This window comes from Theropithecus gelada, chromosome 20, assembly GCF_003255815.1.
Source record: "Theropithecus gelada isolate Dixy chromosome 20, Tgel_1.0, whole genome shotgun sequence".
Taxonomy (NCBI): Eukaryota; Metazoa; Chordata; class Mammalia; order Primates; family Cercopithecidae; genus Theropithecus; species Theropithecus gelada.
The window spans coordinates 26,461,415-26,479,029 of NC_037688.1; the positions used below are offsets into that span (position 1 = coordinate 26,461,415).

The 17,615-nt window shown below is 50.8% G+C and overlaps 1 protein-coding gene across 3 annotated transcripts in view; it reads left to right on the forward strand.

Annotated features, from left to right (window-relative positions):
- The first annotated feature begins 10,796 nt into the window (after positions 1-10,796).
- The window catches only part of CDH3 (cadherin 3), a 59,221-nt gene continuing 52,402 nt past the window's right edge, over positions 10,797-17,615 (forward strand). For 2 of the 3 annotated variants that reach the window (XM_025369946.1, XM_025369943.1), the window contains exons 1-2: positions 10,797-12,210; positions 12,425-12,539. In XM_025369946.1, coding sequence (XP_025225731.1) covers positions 12,166-12,210; positions 12,425-12,539 — 160 coding nt within the window. In that variant the 5' untranslated portion in view covers positions 10,797-12,165. The remainder of the gene's footprint in view (positions 12,211-12,424; positions 12,540-17,615) is intronic. The other variant, XM_025369945.1, reaches the window with a different exon arrangement.

Genomic DNA, 17,615 nt, shown 5'->3' on the forward strand with positions numbered 1-17,615 from the left:
CCCCTGCCTTTTAGGGGAAGGATGAAGAATGGCTCTGAGGGCAGATTTGTATTATTTTGTTGTTATTATTATTAGCATTATTATTTTCTTTAAGGTCCTTTTTGGCCCTAAAGTTCTCAGAGTTTCTAGACCTTCACCAACCACTGCAGCGGGACTCGGGGCGTCGTGAGTGCTTATTGATTAATTGACTCCTTGCCCTCAGCGTACACACATCCACAAATGCTTGGCTTCTGTTCTCTGGAAACGGACAGCTCAGGCCTTGGCAAAAACTCCCCAGTGCTGAAGGCAGCACAGCCCCACCCAAGATTCAGGGAAAGGGAAGGTATGCAGCCCAGGTTTCTCGATCTGGGCAGGCTGCCTCAGCACCTTTAAGGATTCAGAAGTGATAAATAGGAAGAGCTGGCCGGTGATGTCACAGGGCATAGAGATGCAAGGAGGTAAGATTGTGGAATCATTCTCGCAGAGCCCTGGGGTATGAGGCGCCAGAAAATAGAGCCTCGCCCGGTTTTAAGGCCACTTCCTGGAAGACTGGAAAACACCCTCTTGTCTTTGGGACACATCCTTTAAGTGTGCTCCGTGGGAGTGAAGCGCTGGGAAATTTATTACCAAAAATGGGCAGGAAAGCTCTTTCTGAATGTTTCTTGGAAGACCCAGAATTTAACCTTGACCAAAGGCAAATGTGTTTATTTTGAGAGGTTCTTAGAGAAAGGATTGAATATTGTGGAATTCTTCCAAATACACAAAAGACCTGTTCCCCCAAATCATTCTTCCAGCAAATATTTATGGGTAGCAGGTTGGCTACTAAGTCAGGCAACGAGTTTGGGAGTGACAACTAGATTAGCCTGTTGACTTTGCCTCTGCCCTGGCTATGTGGCCTTGGGCAAGGGACTTAACTTCAGTTTCTTTGTATGTAAAATAGGAGTAATAAGAACTACCTTGTAAAGTTATGAGGATTAAAATGAGGTCATGTATGAGAGTATTTAGCACAGAGTCTGGTATCCAGTGAATAATCAAGAAATGGTAATAGTTCATTTTATTATGACTTGCATGACTTTTATGACACTTTGCAAAACACTTTCCCTTATATTAGCTGATTGGATCTCCTATCAGCACTGTGAGGTGGGTCAGGGAACCAACATTGATCTTGACTCTGCTGTGGATCTAGCACCCTGCCACATGCTTAACAGTGATCAACTTGTTGGTTTCAGTTATTCAATAAATATTTGAGTATCTATTTTATGCCAGGCTATTCTATGCACTGGAGATACAGCTATAAACAAAGGAGACAAAAACCCTTGCCTCTCGCAGAGGATACACTCAATGCAGGGAGACAGACGGTGAGTATAATTTAACAAACTCTTATGTTAACTGTCTCCCAAAGTGCTTTACAACTATTAACTTACAACCTATGAGGAAGTTGTTATTATGCTTATCCTATTTTACAGATTAGAACACTGAGTTCCAAGGGGATTGAAAGTCACAAGGTCTCACAGCTTAGGAGAGCTGGATTCAGGACTCAAAGCCGGGCAGTGTGACTCTAGAGCCCATGCTCTTAATCTCTTTTTTTTTCTTTTTTCTTTTTTTGAGACAGAGTCTCCCTCTGTTGCCCAGGCTGGAGTGCAGCGGTGCAATTTCGGCTCACTGCAATCTCCAGGTTCAAGTGCTTCTGCCAACTCAGCCTCCCGAGTAAATGGGACTACAGGCATACACCACCATGCCTGGCTAATTTTTTGTATTTTTGGTAGAGACAGGGTTTCACCATGTTTCCCAAGCTGGTCTCAAACTCCTGAGCTCAAGTGATCTGCCCGCCTCGGCCTCCCAAAGTGCTGGGATTACAGGCATGAGCCACTGTGCCCAGTCCATGCTCTTAATCTCTACTGTAGGTCATCTCAAAAAAAAAAAAAAATCTTATATATACTAATAAATTAAAGTGTGATAAGTGCTATAAAAAATATATAGGCTGGGTGTGGTGGCTCACACCTGTAATCCCACTGCTTAGGGAGGCGGAGGTAGGAGGATCTCTTGAGCCCAGGAGTTGGAGACCAGCCTGGGCAAGAGTGAGACCCCAGCTCTACAAAGGTTAACTTCTAAAAAGCAGAAAAAAAAAAAAAGAAAGAAAAGAAAGAAAAGAAAAGAAAAGCAGAGTAAAGAGGGGAAAAGAGAGTGATGGGAGAGTGCTGTCTCTGCAGGGGTTTCGGGGAGGGCCTCTCTGAAGAGCCACATCTGAGTAGAGACCTGAAGGAGGTCAGGGAGAGGGGCAGGTGGATGTCCGGGAAGAGTGATCCAAGCAGAGGGAACGGCAAGTGCAAAGCCCTGTGGTGGGCCCTCCCCTGATGTTGGGGAAGCTCAGGGATCTAGTGGGAGCCAAAGTGGAAGATGGCTTGGCCTGAGCCTCTGGAATGAAAGAGTGCAGGAGGCGCAGGTGTGTCGGGGAAGGCCAGGAGTTCAGTTTGGGATAATCTCACCATCACTCATCAAGTGGAAAGCACCAGGGGGCTTACAGGGGTCAAGGAACTCACGCCAGGTCACTCAGGCAGTCATTTTCAGAGGCACGATTCACAACTCAGGTCTGTGGACCCTAACTTCAATGCCATGGGCATGTCTCAGTTTGGGTGCTGTGGAGAAGTCTGGAGAGGTAAGCGTCTGATAGCCCTGACCTCTGACCCTGTGTTGGTCCCATTGCATTGCTATAAAGGAATACCAGAGACTGGGTAATTTATAAAGAAAGATTTATTTTGGCTCATGGTTCTGCAAGCTGTACAGAAAGCATGGTGCTGGCATCCGCTTCTGCTGAGGGCCTCCGAAAGCTTCCAGTCATGGTGGAAGGCAAAGTGGGGACATGTCACATGGAGAGAGACAGAGTAACAGAGAGGTGGGGGAGGCACCAGGCTCTTTAAACAAGCAGCTCCTGATGAACGAACAGAGCAAGATCTCACTCATTACTATGAGAAGAGCACCAAGGTATTCAGGAGAGACCCGCCCCCGTGACCAAAACACCTCCCACCAGGACCCACATCTGACATTGGGAATTACACAACAACATGAGATTTGGAAGGGACAAATATCAACACCATGTCAGGCCCCGATGAGCTTCCTAGGAGGGAGGAAAGAGGAAGAGAGAAGCAGAAGAGACACTCAGAGGAAAGAAACGATGCCAGGGATTCCACACGGCAGGAGGTAGCATGGGTTTACATGTGAATGCAGGCGAGAGGCACTGGGAAGGTGCAGTTTTTTTATTTTTTTAAATTATTATTATTATTTTTTTGAGACAGAGTCTCACTCTGTCACCCAGGCTGGAGTGCAGTGGCGTGATCTCGGCTCACTGCAAGCTCTGCCTCCTGGGTTTACGCCATTCTCCTGACTCAGCCTCCTCAGTGCCTGGGACTACAGGCGCCCGCCACCATGTCCAGCTAATTTTCTGTAGTTTTAGTAGAGACGGAGTTTCACAGTGTTAACCAGGATGGTCTTGATCTCCTGACCTCGTGATCCGCCCGCCTCAGCCTCCCAAAGTGCTGGGATTACAGGCATGAGCCACCACATCCAGCAGTTTTTTTTTTAAATTTTTTAAAATTATTATTATTATTTTGAGACAGAGTCTCCCTCTGTTGCCCAGGCGGGAGTGCAATGGCGCGCTCGGCTCACTGCAACCTCTGCCTCCCAGGTTCAAGTAATTCTCCTGCCTCAGCCTCCTGAGTAGCTGGGATTACAGGTGCCTGCCACCAGACCCAGCTAACTTTTGTATTTTTAGTAGAGATGAGGTTTCACCATCTTGGTCAGGCTGATCTCGAATGCCTGACCTCAGGTGATCTACCCACCTCGGCCTCTCAAAGTGCTGGGATTACAGGCATGAGCCACCGTGCTCGGCCAGTGCAGTTTTTTCGGAAAGAACAGAAGGAGTTCTGGCCCTGTGTAGTTGGACAGTGTTGGAGACAGTGTGGACGTTCTGACTGCTGAAAAAGGCCATGCTCACTTAGAGACGGGGAGACCCTGGAGGATCAGGGTTGTACCTGGGCAAGCCTTTCTCCACAGGCTGCCCCAGAATGGATACTTTCCTATTATGACAAATGAACTTCCCTAGGCTAGATGTCTCCCCTGAACTGGTGTATGCAACCCAGCCTCTCAACATGCTACCCCTAGGCATTTCCACACATACCCCAAATGGAAGTTCTGATCTTTCCCCAGTCCCAAGCTTGCTCTACCCGAGACTCCAAGAAGCCAATCCTGAGACAAGGATTCATGGGCTTGAAGTGACTTTTTTTTTTTGGACACAAGTTCTCACTCTGTTTCCCAGGCTGAAGTGCAGTGGCCTGATCATGGCTCACTGCAGCCTCAACCTCCTGGGTTGAAGCAGTCTTCCCACCTCAGCCTCCTGACCACAGGTGTACACCACCACGTCCAGCTAGTTTTATTTATTTATTATTTTGAAACAGACTCTCGCTCTGTGGCCCACCCAGGCTGGAGTGCAGTGGTTCCATCTCGGCTCACTGCAACCTCTGCCTTCTAGGCTTAAGTGATTCTCCTGTCTCAGCCTCCTGAGTAGCTGGGATTACAAGTGTGCGCCACCACACCCGGCTAATCTTTGCATTTTTAGTAGAGATAGGGTTTTACCGTGTTGGCCAGGCTGGTCTTGATCTCCTGAGCTCAGGTGATCCACCCACCTCAACCTCCCAAAGTGTTGGGATTACAGGCATGAGCCACCACGCCCAGCCTATTTTTATTTTTATTTTTTGTAGAGAGCTGGTCTCGAACTCCTGGGCTCAAGTGATCCTCCCACCTTGGCCTCTCAAAGTGTTGGGATTATAGGCATGAGCCATGGCACCTGGTCCTGAAGTGAATTAAGGAAGTGTTCCTAGGAGGAAGTGGTAAATGAGTGGGAGAAACAGGATAAAGAAGAGAAATAAGCCAAACAGGGATGTGATACCAGGCCAAGTCCCAAAGAGGGTGGCTTCACCCTGGGAAAGGAAGTGGTATCTTGGAGTTTGTCCAAATGGAGGAAAGGAAACTGGGTTTTCGCATTCCTGTACCAGTTGGTAACTGGCTATGGGCTGGGGGAGTCAACTCCTGGGCACTTCCTTGCAAGGGCAGAGAGACTGAAGAGATAGTTACAGGTGCAGGCTGTGAGGAGCACAGCACACAGCACCAAGGGAGGCGAGTTCAGAAACTGGAAAAGTGATCCGGGGAGCCCAAGCAGGGCCCTGACAGTGTCCACTACACTTCCCTTCCCTATTTCAGAAATGGCATTATCTGGCTGGGTGCGGTGGCTCATACCGGTAATCCCAGCACTTTGGGAGGCCGAGGAGGGAGGATCTCTTGAGCTCAGGAATTCAAGACCAGCCTGGGCAACACAGCAAGACCTCATCTCTACTAAAATTAAAAATAAAAAAACTAACTGGACATAGTGGTATGCACCTGTAGTCCCAGCTACTTGGGAGGCTGAAACAAGAGGATTGCATGAGCCTGGGAGATCAAGGCTGCAGTGATCTATGATTATGCCACTGCACTCCAGCCTGGGTGACAGAATAAGACTCTGTCTCAAAAAAGGAAATTGTATTGTCATCCTGCTGGTTGCTCAGGCCAGGCCAAAAACCCCGGAGTCATTCTTGACCTGCTCTGCCTCTCATACTCCACATCCAATCTTTTGGTCAATCTTGTTGACAATACTTCAAAATATACCCAGAATCTGATCACGGGTTTTTTTTTTTTTTTTTTTTTTTTAGTAAATTAAAAAAAAAAATGTGTTAAAATACACATAACATAAAATTTACCATCTTCACCATTTTTTAGTGTATTCTTCAGTGGTATTAAGTGCATTCCTATTGTGCAACCATTGCCAGCGTCCATCCAATGAACTCTTCTCATCCTGCAAAACTGAAACTGTACCTATTAAGCATTTTGCTTATCTATTCATCTATCAGTGGATGCTTGGGTTGTTCCTACCTTTTGACTATTATGAATAATGCTGCTCTGAACATGGGTGTACAAACATCTCTTTAAGTCCTGCTTTTGTTGTTTGTTTGTTTGTTTGTTGTTTGTTTGTGAGATGAAGTTGCCCTCTGTCACCCAGGCTGGAGGGCAATGGCACAATCTCGGCTCACTGCAACCTCTGCCTCCTGGGTTCGAGCAATTCTTCCACCTCAACCCCCCAAGTAGCCGGAATAACAGATGTGCACCACCACACCCAACTAATTTTTGTATTTTTAGTAGAGATGGGGTTTCGTCATGTTGCCCAGGCTGGTCTCAAACTCCTGACCTCAAGCAATCCACCTGCCTCAGCCTCCCAAAGTGCTGGGATTACAGACCTGAGCCATCATGCCTGGCCCCTGCTTTCACTTTTTTTGAGTATGTACCCAGACATAGAATTGCTGGATCATATGGTAGTTCTTTATTTTTTTTTTTAAGGAACTACCATACTGTTTTCCATAGCTATTACACCATTTTACATTCCCACCAACAGCACACAAGGATCCCAATTTCTCTACATCTTCACCAATGCTTGTTATTTTCTGGGTTTTAAAAAATATGCCAGGCATGGTGGCTCATGTCTGTAATCCCAACACTTTGGGAGGCTGAGGCAGGAAGATCGCTTGAGCCCAGGAGTTAGAGACCAGCCTGGGCCATAGGGAGAAGCTGTTTACACCAAAACAAAAAAAAAAAATTAGAAAATTAAAAAATTAGGCCAAATGCAGTGGCTTATGCCTGTAATCCCAGCACTTTGGGAGGTCGTGGTGGGCGGATCACCTGAGGTCAGGAGTTCAAGACCAGAGTGGCCAACATGGCAAAACCCCATCTTCATTAAAAATACAAAAGTTAGCTGGACGTGGTGGCACCCGCCTGTGGCCCCAGCTACTCAGGAGGCTGAGGCAGGAGAATCGCTTGAACTTGGGAGGCAGAGGTTGCAGTGATCCCAGATCGCACCACTGCATTCCAGCCTGGGTGACAGAGTGAGACTCCATCACAAAACAAAACAAAACAAAACAAAACACTAGCCAGGTATGATGGCACACACCTGTATTTCCAACTACTTGGGAGGGTGAGGTGGAAGGATCACACTTGAGCCTGACAGGTTGAGGCTGCAGTGAGCTGTGATCATGCCACCGTACTCCAGCCGGGGTGACAGAGCAAGACCCTGTCTCAAAAAGAAAAAAAAAAAAAGTCCGACTGTTTCAGACCCACTCCATAATGACCAACCTGAACCAAGCCATTTCATCTTTTGCCTGGATAACTGCAATGGAGCCCCCACCAGCCTCCCTGCTTCCCTTGTCCCTTATAATTTTCTCAACGTCACTCCTCTGCTCAAAACCAACAGTGGCTGCCTCCCCTGCTTTCCCAAGTAGACACCAAAGTTCTTACAATGGCCTACATGCTCTCTACAAGGTGTGTTCCTAGCCCTCCCATATTATGACTCACTTCCTACTTGCTTTCTCTACTCCAGCCACACTGGCTTTCTTGCTGTTCCAAGTAATCTACTGCCTCGGGGCCTCTGCCCTGTTTTCTCTGCCTGGAATGCTCTTTCAGAAGCGTGGTTCCTTCACTTCCTTCAAGTCTTTGTTCAAATGCTACTTTCTGAGTAAAGCCTCTGGGCTGTCTTGTTTGCTCTCCCGGCTCCCATCATTTTCTGCCCTTCTGTGCCCTGTCCTGAGCCTGGGGAGAATGACCCCTCTAGAATGCAACCTGGGCTTTCTTGCCTCAGGCTTCTGAGTGGGTTTGGCGAACAGGAGGTGCCACCAGGAGAAGAAAGGCAAGAGGGGAGAGACGCGGTGGGGGGGTGTTTTTTTCCTGCACTTTCTCTGCTCTGCTGTGAGCAGTGGCTGTGCCTTTCTCGATCACAGCTGCATTTAGGAACGGATCCCACACTTCCCTGTCCCCTTATCCACGGACTTCCAATAACATGATTTCCCCTCTGCCCTTCAGTTCTCAAAGTAGTCATGCCTTCCAGCTCTTGCTTGTCTCTGATGACTAACACCCCGGTTGTCCGGGTTCCCTGAACCCTGCCATTTCTCTAGTCCCTTCCTTAAGACTTGAACCTCCTGGCTGGGCATGGTCGCTCACGCCTGTAATCCCAGCACTTTGGGAGGCCAAGGTGGGCGGATTGCCTGAGGTCAGGAGTTTGAAACCAGCCTGGCCAACATGGTGAAACCCCGCCTCTACTAAAAATACAGAAACTAGCCGGGCGTGGTGGCAGGAGCCTGTAGTCCCAGCTACTTGGGAGGCTGAGGCAAGAGAATCACTTGAACCTGGGAGGCGGAGGTTGCAGTGAGCCGAGATCTCGCCATTGCACTCCAGCCTGGGCAACAAGAGCAAGACTTCATCTCAAAAAAAAAAAAAAAAAAAAAAAGACTTGAACCTCCTGAGTTCGATCCTGTTTCCTGGTAGACCCTGACTGGAACACGTTGTGAATCACTTTATTTCCAATTTCCCATTTCAATCCCAATCCACCCCCTCCCGCCTTTTTTGAGATAGGGTCTCACTTTGTGCTGTTGGGAATGTAAAATGATGCAGTCGTGGCCTGGCACGGTGGCTCACGCCTGTAATCCCCACACTTTGGGAAACTGAGGTGGGCAGATCACCTGAGGTCAGGAGTTTGAGACCAGCCTGGCCAACATGGTGAAACCCCGTCTTTACTAAAAATACAAAAATTAGCTGGTCATGGTGGTACGCGCCTGTAGTCCCAGCTACTAGGAGACTGAGGCAGGAGAATCACCTGAACCCAGGAGGCAGAGGCTGCAGTGAGTCGAGATTGCACCACTGCACTCCAGCCTGGGCACGGCAGTGAGATGTCTCAGAAAAAAAAAAAAAAAAAAAGGTGCAGTTGCTATGGAAAACAGTATGGTGGTTCCTCAAAAAATAAAGCAGGCTGGAGTGCAGTGGTGCGATCATAGTTCACTGCAGCCTCAACCTCGTGGACTCAAGCTATCCTCCTGCCTCAGCCTCCTGAGTAGCTGGGACTACAGGCCTGTGCCAGCACGCCTGGCTAATTTTTTTGGTATTTTTTGTGGAGACGGAGGTCTCGCTATGTTGCCCAGGCAGGCGTCAAACTCCTGGGCTCAAGCCATCCACCCGCCTCAGCCTCCTAAACGGGATTACAGGCTTGAACCACTGCACCGGCCCCATCCTTGTTCTTGTACACAGCACATGTTACCATCTAACATATTATATTTCCAGTTTTTTTTTCACTTTCCTCTACCCTCCACACTCTAGATAGCAAGTCCGAAGGCGCAGGGATGTTTGTTTGCTCACTGTTGTATCTTAAGTGGTTGGCACATCGCCGGCTGTCAGCAAATGTTTGTGAAATGAATGAACCAGTGAATGACCGACAAGGGGAGCTAAGGAGAAGGCAGCGGGCGGTGCGCTCCGCGTTGCAGGCAGAAGAGCTGACTCTCCAATCTCCGCTCCTCTCTCCGCCCCCGCCCGGAATGCTGAGTGCCCAGGAAGGAGGCGGAAATGAGCGCGCTCAACAGCCCTCCAGCCGGGTGTTTACTTAATTAGGGCTTGCATCCCGAGGCTCGTTTGTGTTTAACCGTCCGCCTAATGGCTTCGTCTGGCTCCGGGCCGGCGCGGGGGAACCTGCGAGGCGAGCGTCGGCCTGGCCACTCTGTCCCGCCTGGGGCCTACTCCATTGCGCCGCGCGGGTGCGCGGAGACCTGACCCCCCTTAGGCATAAAAAGCGCCCTGTGGGAGATCCAGGCCCAGAGGGCGCGGAGCTCAGAGAGCAGCCCCAGGCTTTCCCCACCGCGTGGTTCACCCCCAGCCTCAGTCCCAGCCCCAGCTGCTGGGCTCAGCCGCCGGATAAGGGAGTGCTCCCGAGATACCAGATGCCACTTTGCTCGTTGTACCCTCAGCCATGAAATTGGAGGATTACAACGCTTCTCCTCTTAGTTCAGGGGACGTGGGGGTGCTAGAAAGAGAGACGGCTCGCCAGGCATCTGAGAGCGATGATACCAGGCAGCATTTGGGCACCTGCTCTGTGCCAGATAATATGTTTAGCGTTTTAAACCTTCTAATTTATTTAATACTCACCTATGAGAGGGTAAAATACTAAGATCATAACCACCCCATTTGACAGATGCAGAACTGAGGTCCAAGGGGTTTATTTTACTTCCCGGGGGCTTCACTGCTACTAAGGGGTGGGACCTGGGTTTGAACCCAGGCGGGGCCGGCCCAAGGGCCCGTGCTAGGCCTGAGAGAACAAGACCCCCCCACCCTCTCAACGCAAGCAATCCATGGCTTAGCCACTGGCCTGGCGGGGAGAAGGATGGGTAGGTTACCAAGTTAGCCCTGGAAGGTCAAAGAATCTGCCATTTAAAATTCCAGGCCCGGCGCCGTTTCTCACGCCTGTAATCCCAGGACTTTGGGAGGCCAAGGGAGGCGGATCGCCTGAGGTCAGGAGTTCGAGACTAGCCTGGCCAATATGGCGAAACCCCGTCTCTACTAAAAATACAAAAATTAGCTGGATGTGGTGGCGGGCGCCTGTAGTCCCAGCTACTCGGAGAGGCTGAGGCAGAAGAGTCGCTTGAATCTGGGAGGCGGAGGTTGCAGTGAGCCGAGACCGCGCCACTGCACTGGACGACAGTGAGACTCCATCTCAAAAAAACAAAACAAAAAAACTCTCCAGTCTCGTCCGTTCCTCAAACCCCTAAATCTGAGCTGGGGACGGGGAGGGAGAAGGACGAGGAGGTGGCATCCCGGGCTTCTCAAGGCAGCAGGAGAAGGTGGAGGAGGAGTGAGGGGACCGGCGAGAGAGACTGGCCAGGAAAGCTCAGCTCCGTGGGGAAGGGCTTGCCAGGGTACTGATTGAAACTCAGGACCGTTTTTATGGCCAGAGCCCACTTGTGTACGGCAGAGGAAAGCACTTCATGTTTAACGTAGTGGAATGGGAGTAACGTAGAGGAATGAATCCCAGGTCTGGCGTTTATCTCCTAGGAAGAGTGTGGGAGAGCTGTTTTCCAAGGGAGACTCTCTGGAAGCTGCTTTGCGCAGCAAGCAGTTTTTACACAGGTTATATACAGCATTTCAGACCAATTTCAAAACCTCTGCGTTTTAAAAATTGCCTTTATTTATATTTTACAGAAAGTTGAGAAAGCGTTATTTATATGGGGGGTAGGGGTGCTGGAGGTTATGGGACTAGTAACCATCCTCTTAGCTCGCACCCTTTGGCACCACTACAGCTTCCAAACTCTGGGACTTTCTCTCCTAGCTTCCATTTGTTTAGCTGTGTAATGGAAGCAGCAGCCTGGGTGTGGCGGCTCACGCCCGTAACCTGAGCACTCTGGGAGGCGGAGGATCGCTTGAGTCACGAGTTCGAGACCAGCCTGGGCAACATAGGGAGACCCTCTCCCCCTCCCAGCCCTGCCACATCTCTACAAAAAATTTTTAAAAATTAGACGAGTGTGGTGGAGGAAGCCTGTAGTCTCAGCTACGCGGGAGCTGAGGCAGGAGAATCGCTTGAGCCCGGGAGGTCGAGGCTGCAGTGAGCCGAGATCGCGTCACTGCAATCCTGGGCAACAGAGCGAGACACTGTCTCCAAAAAAAAAAAAAAAAAAAAAGATGGGGAAGTTGTATCCAATTCAGAAACGCAGTCCCTCGGGACCTTCTAGTTTAAACCCCGGACGATCCTCCCCGCCGGGCTGGCACGGGAGGTGGAGAAAGAGGCTTGGGCGGCCCCGCTATAGCCGCGTGTAGGAGGACACACGGGCTTGCTTCAAAGCTTTGGGATAACAGCGCCTCCGGGGATCATGAATGCAGAGCCTCTGTTTTCAGTAGACTTCAGATGTGTCTCCACTTTTTTCCGCTGTAACCGCAAGGCAAAGAAACATTTCTCTTCCCGTACTGCGGAGGCTGAGGAGTACGCTGGGTGTTCTTTTCTCCTCTAACTCAGAACTGCGAGACAGGGGCTGAGTTCCTGCACAGAACAGCTCCAGAAAAGCAAGGAGAGCGCAGGAGGGTATCCGGGAGGCCAGGAGGGGTTCGCTGGGGCCTCAACCGCGCCCGCATCGGTACCACCTGCGAAGGGGCGGGACCTCGTGGTGCTGGACCAATCAGCACCCACCTGCGCTCACCTGGCCTCCTCCCGCTCGCTCCCCCGGGCTGCGGTGCTCAAAGGGGCGAGAGCGGAGCGGAGCACCGGCCCGCCGTCGCGGCAGCTGCCTCACCCCTCTCTCTGCAGCCATGGGGCTCCCTCGTGGACCTCTCGCGTGTCTCCTCCTCGTCCAGGTACTCCACAGCCTCGCCCTGGCCCCGACCGGGACCGCTCCCTGGGGGGCGGGCGGGGTCCGCCTGGGGAAGTGGCGTCGGGGAGAGCCCGGGGCTGCGCTCCCTGGGGCCAAGGGAGTCCCAGAGGGCCTGTGAGACTCTGCAGGGTGGGGAGTGCAGGGCCGGGCACTCCTATGACCCAGCCTCCGTCTTCCCCCTCTGCCCTCGGGCGCAGGTTTGCTGGCTGCAATGCGCGGCCTCCGAGCCGTGCCGGGCGATCTTCGGGGAGGCTGAAGTGACCTTGGAGGCGGGAGGCGCGGAGCAGGAGCCCAGCCAGGCCCTGGGGAAAGGTAAGACCCTCCGGGTGGAACCGCGGGGTAGGGGCCGCAACGTGAGCGCTCTGGTGTGGCCCGCGCGAGGGGTGTTCGGGCTGGGGCAAGGGACTCCTGGCGCCACCTCAGGTCCCGGGGAGGCGCAGAACGCGCCCCGGGGGCTAGGGTTGGGGGTGGTAGCTGACGAAGAAAGCTGGGCAGCAGAGCGCCTGTGACATCCAGCCCCCGTCCGGTAGCCACTGCCTACCTTTACCCCCTCCTCCGAGGTGCCGGATGGCTGAGCCCCTCACCCAGTCTCGACGTGGGAAGTTCTCCCCCGCTGGCCCCAGCAGAGGAATGCGCCGGCCACATTCTTCCCCCAACCCCCGCGCAGGTGTGGGGATGAGCCGTGCCCCGGGCAGCCCCCTTCGCCCCTCTCGGGTCCCCTTTGTGAACCGTGCTTTGTGTCTCCGTCAGACAGACCGGGTCTGTTTCTTTTCTCCGCGCTCCCCTACCCCGCCCCCCTTCTTCCTCGGCAGCTGGAATGCACTCTTAACCCTGCCCTTCCCGGAGGGCCTGCGCCCCTGCAGCCTGCCTGGAAACTGGGCCCTGGCACACCTGGGCTGGGGCTATCACGTAGGGAACCACCCCGCCCCCAGCGTCTCGGGCCTGGGATGCTAGGTCACTGGGGGAAGTCTGAGGGGGAGAGTGTCCCAAGCTGGCAGGCCTAGGGCTATGGGGGCGATGGACGGGAGATCAAAGCACATTTTTGATCCCTTAGTTACTTCTACACCCCACCCCAAGTTCAAAAACCTGAGGGGGTGGGGGGTGCAACTTAAGTGAGGAGAACCAGTGTCTTATGAGACCCAGACTGTTGCTGGCTAGTGGAGGGCTTTCTCCCTCTCGGAGGACAATGGGTGGGGGCTCCAGCAAGGGATGAAACCTAAGTTCTTTTTTTTTTTTTTTTTTTTTGAGACAGAGTCTCGCTCTGTCGCCCAGGCGGGAGTGTAGTGGCCGATCTCCGCTCATCGCAAGCTCCGCCTCCCGGGTTCACGCCATTCTCCTGCCTCAGCCTCCCGAGTAGCTGGGACTACGGGCGCCCGCCACCACGCCCGGCTAATTTTTTGTATTTTTAATAGAGACGGGGTTACACCATGTTAGCCAGGATGGTCTCGATCTCCTGACGTCGTTATCCTCCCGCCTCGGCCTCCCAAAGTGCTGAGATTACAGGCGTGAGCCACCGCGCCGGCGAAACCTTAGTTCTTAAACGGGTATAACCCTGGATCCTTGGGTGGGGTTTCAGAGGATCCTTACACTGAAATTTTTGGGAATTTGAGTATTCATTTTTGGGGGGAAGGAACTGTGGCTTACCTAGCTTTCAAAACATTGAGAATCCTTGCTACCCAGCATTCTTCTAAAATCTCCATCAACTTACTCCTCATCCCAGGCACAAATTCCCACTGCTTGCATGTGGGGCTGTCAATGCCGAGGGGACAGAGTGGCTCTTTGATTTCTCCAAAAGAGGATTGAGGACCTTGAGTCTGTGGAAGCCCTTTTTAAAAAAATTCTTTCTCCAAGTAACTGTAGATTGACAAAACAATTAACACCCGGGCTAGGCTAGGCTCTTTAAACCCTTGGCTGTAGGGAGCTGAGGAGAGGCATTAAGAAGCCATGCCTCATAAACTTTAAATTCTTGCGCAGGGGTTTATTACTGGCTGGCTAACAAACTGCAACTCAGCCAACCTGTAAAAATGTGAACTCGGGCAGGGCCCCAAATCCAATTCCGGCTCCCTGAGGAAGCCTTATTGCTAACCAGACTTCTGCCAAATCTACACCCCACCCCCATTGTCAAGTTCTCTGACTACAGCCTCCCAGAGCAGGCTATAGCTTTGAGTCAAGTTGTCTGTACCTTCTTTCCTACTGAAGCAAAAAATATCAGATTAGCTGTCACTTCACTAGGCTTGAGGTTTTGGGGGGAAGCAGTGATCAGGTTTTGGATTTCATGGTTGAGTTGGCGTGTGCTTCCCGATGACGTCAGGCATTTTAAACCTTTAGAGGAGATTCAGCTTTCTCGGATGTCTGCTTTTCCACTGTGAAAATGGTGGGTTTGTGCCAGGAGCACACCTGGGTTATACAACAAAGGACGGGTTAATGGGCTTGGCGTACCTTGAAACTCCCTGCCACATGGCTGGGTCTTAGAGTAGGCTTCCGGTGTCATGGGCTGCTGCTTTCTTTTTTAAGTAAAAGCGCATTTCTTGGTCCAGTTAGTCCCAATAAATTGGGACTTCCCAACAAAACATCTTGCTATTTCTACCCTTGGTCTTCAGCTGGCACTTTTCTACCACCCCACCCGCACCCTAGTTCCTCATCCTCAAAACATACAGCCCCAGCCTGGATCCAGCCACGTTGAAAGGGTTATCCTGCAGGAACATATACACTCTCAAGTTTAGCCAAGCAGACACGTTTCCATATTGCTAAGGAACAATCACCCCTGTTGTTCGCCCCTGGGTTATGAATATCAAGGGCGTCTATGAAGTTCAGCTCAAAGAACTTATCTGATGTAATTAATGCCTTGTTTGTATGTGCATCTTCCCCTTCAAAGCCCTTTTGCAACTCTGAGCTTGGTTTATCCTCCTAACATTCCCTTGAAGCAGGTGAGGTAAATATTAAACAAGCTGAGCTTTTAATCTCAGAATTTTGAACTTCAGAAATCCCATAGTCTAGCCTTGCCTGAGGTTTCGAAGGTGGAGAAACAGAGGCACAGCTTAATGGATTGGATTCACTAAGCCAAACAGCTCATGAACTTCTTTGAGGGTGACAGACACAACCTTTACCTCTTGGTATATGTCCAGGACCTGGTACCTTACAGGATGCCCAGTCCTGTATGAATTATTAATTATGAATGAATTTGACAACCTTGTGAAGGGCGGCCCATTTTATAGATGAAGCCTACATGACTGTGGCTTCACCAAGTCATCACTGCAGTGATCAGGTGGGATTTGAATGGAAATTTCGGACCCCAAAGTTCCCTGGGTTTTTTTTTTTTTTTTTTTTTGAGATAGGGTATCGCTCTGTCACCCATCCCAGGCTACAATGCAGTGACCCAATCACGGTTCACTGCAGCCTCTACCTCCTGGGCTCTAGTGATCCTCCTACCACAGCCTCCCAAGTAGCTGAGACCACAGACATGTGCTACCATGCCTGGCTAATTTTTAATGTTTTCTAGAGATGGGGTCTCACTCACTATGTTGCCCAGACTAGTCACAAACTCCTGGGCTCAAGCAATCTTCCCACCTCAGCCTCTCAAGCACTAAGATGACAGGTAGGATCCACCATGCCCAGCTCCCTGGCATTTTTTTACTACCAGAAAGCAGGGCCTGAGTGGAGAGGGTAGAATGTTGGATCCCTGAATCCCATAGCTCTAAATAACAAGCTCTCCTGGCCCCCTGCCCCAAGAGTGCTTAATCTTTTTTATTTTTATTTTTTTTAGGGTTTTCCAGAAACATTCATGTAGAGGAAATTGGTTTGGCTTTAGTCTCTAAGGGCCCAAGTGAGGGGTCTTGACTAGCTTAAGAGGAAAGGTTAATCTGGAGGGAAGGAGAGCTGGCACATTCCCCCATCCCAGTGCCACAGTCTGGGGGCCACCTTTCTTCAAGTGTGGTCTGGAAGCTGACAGTGGAGAGGTGGGAGGAGGGAACTTTCATGGTGTCAGTGCAGTGATTAAAAGTGAGTGACCTACAGTGGTCTACTCATCCTTAAGGGCGAACAACTGAGAGAGGCAGCTTAATGGCAGTCAAACAGATGCAGTCCTTCATTATGGCCTTCAGCAGGTTCAGCTGACCCATAGTCAGCCTTTGGGTCAGATTAAAAACTAACCATCATCAGCTTTGGGAGGAAACTTCCAGGTTCAATAATGCATCTGACTGAGCACAAGTTAACATCAAGATGATTTTGTCTATTTCAGCTCTGGGTGTGAAAACGGCCTTTTATTGTGGAAGTCCCTACTCTGGGGTATGCCCTTTATTTACATTTCATTCTTCCTGTAAGCATATATTTCGCATCTGCATAGATCAGGCACTGTTCTACAACTTCAACTAAAGCAATGGACAAAATGAAGTCCCTGTCCTTGGGGAGCTTAACAGTCTAGTAATTTTTTTCTTTTTCTTAAAAACAGAGGTTTTATTGCATTTGGTCCACAGTCGGTATTTCACATCTCACGGTGCAGGGCCCCTGGGTGGGGTGTGTGGCCATGGGAGATGAAACAGTATAGCTGGTCAGGCCCAGAAGGGGAGACGGAGGGCTGGGAGCTTCTTAAAACCTACTGAGGGGCCAGGCATGGTGGCTCACGCCTGTAGTTCCAGCACTTTGGGAGCCTGAGGCAGGCAGATCACATGAGGCCAGGAGTTCAAGACCAGCCTGGCCAACATGGTGAAATCCCGTATCTACTAAAAATATAAAAATTAGCTTGGTGTGGTGGTGTGTGCCTGTAATCCCAGTTACTTGGGAGGCTGAGGCAGGAGAATCGCTTGAGCCCAGTAGGTGGAGGTTGCAGTAAGCCAAGATTGCACCACTGCACTCCAGCCTGGGCAACAGAGGGAGACTCCGCCTCAAAGAAAAAAAAACCTACTGAGGACCACAGTAGGGGGTGGTCAGCATGGAGAGGGGGTCAGGCTTAGCCCCAATGACTCAGAATTCTACTTCCTTGTGCGGGTCTCAGTTTCCCCACTGGGCCCCTAGGCAGGCTTGAGGGTCCTAGAGAAAGCCAGCCACTCAGGAGCCTGAGATATTTTAGCATCCTGGCCAGGCCCCCTCTCCCAGGGGACTCATTTCCACTGTCCCTGCCCCATTCCTTGGGGAAAAAAATATATTTATTTTTCTTTTTTTTGAGACAAGAGTTTTGCTCTTGTTGCCCAGGCTGGAGTGCAATGGTGTGGTCTCGCCTCATTGCATCCTCTACCTTCTGGGTTCAAGCGATTCCTCTGCCTCAGCCTCCCAAGTAGCTGGTACAGGCATGCGCCACCACGCCTGGCTAATTTTGTGTTTTTAGTAGAGACAGGGTTGCTCCATGTTGGTCAGGCTGGTCTCGAACTCCCAACCTCAGGTGATCCGCCCACC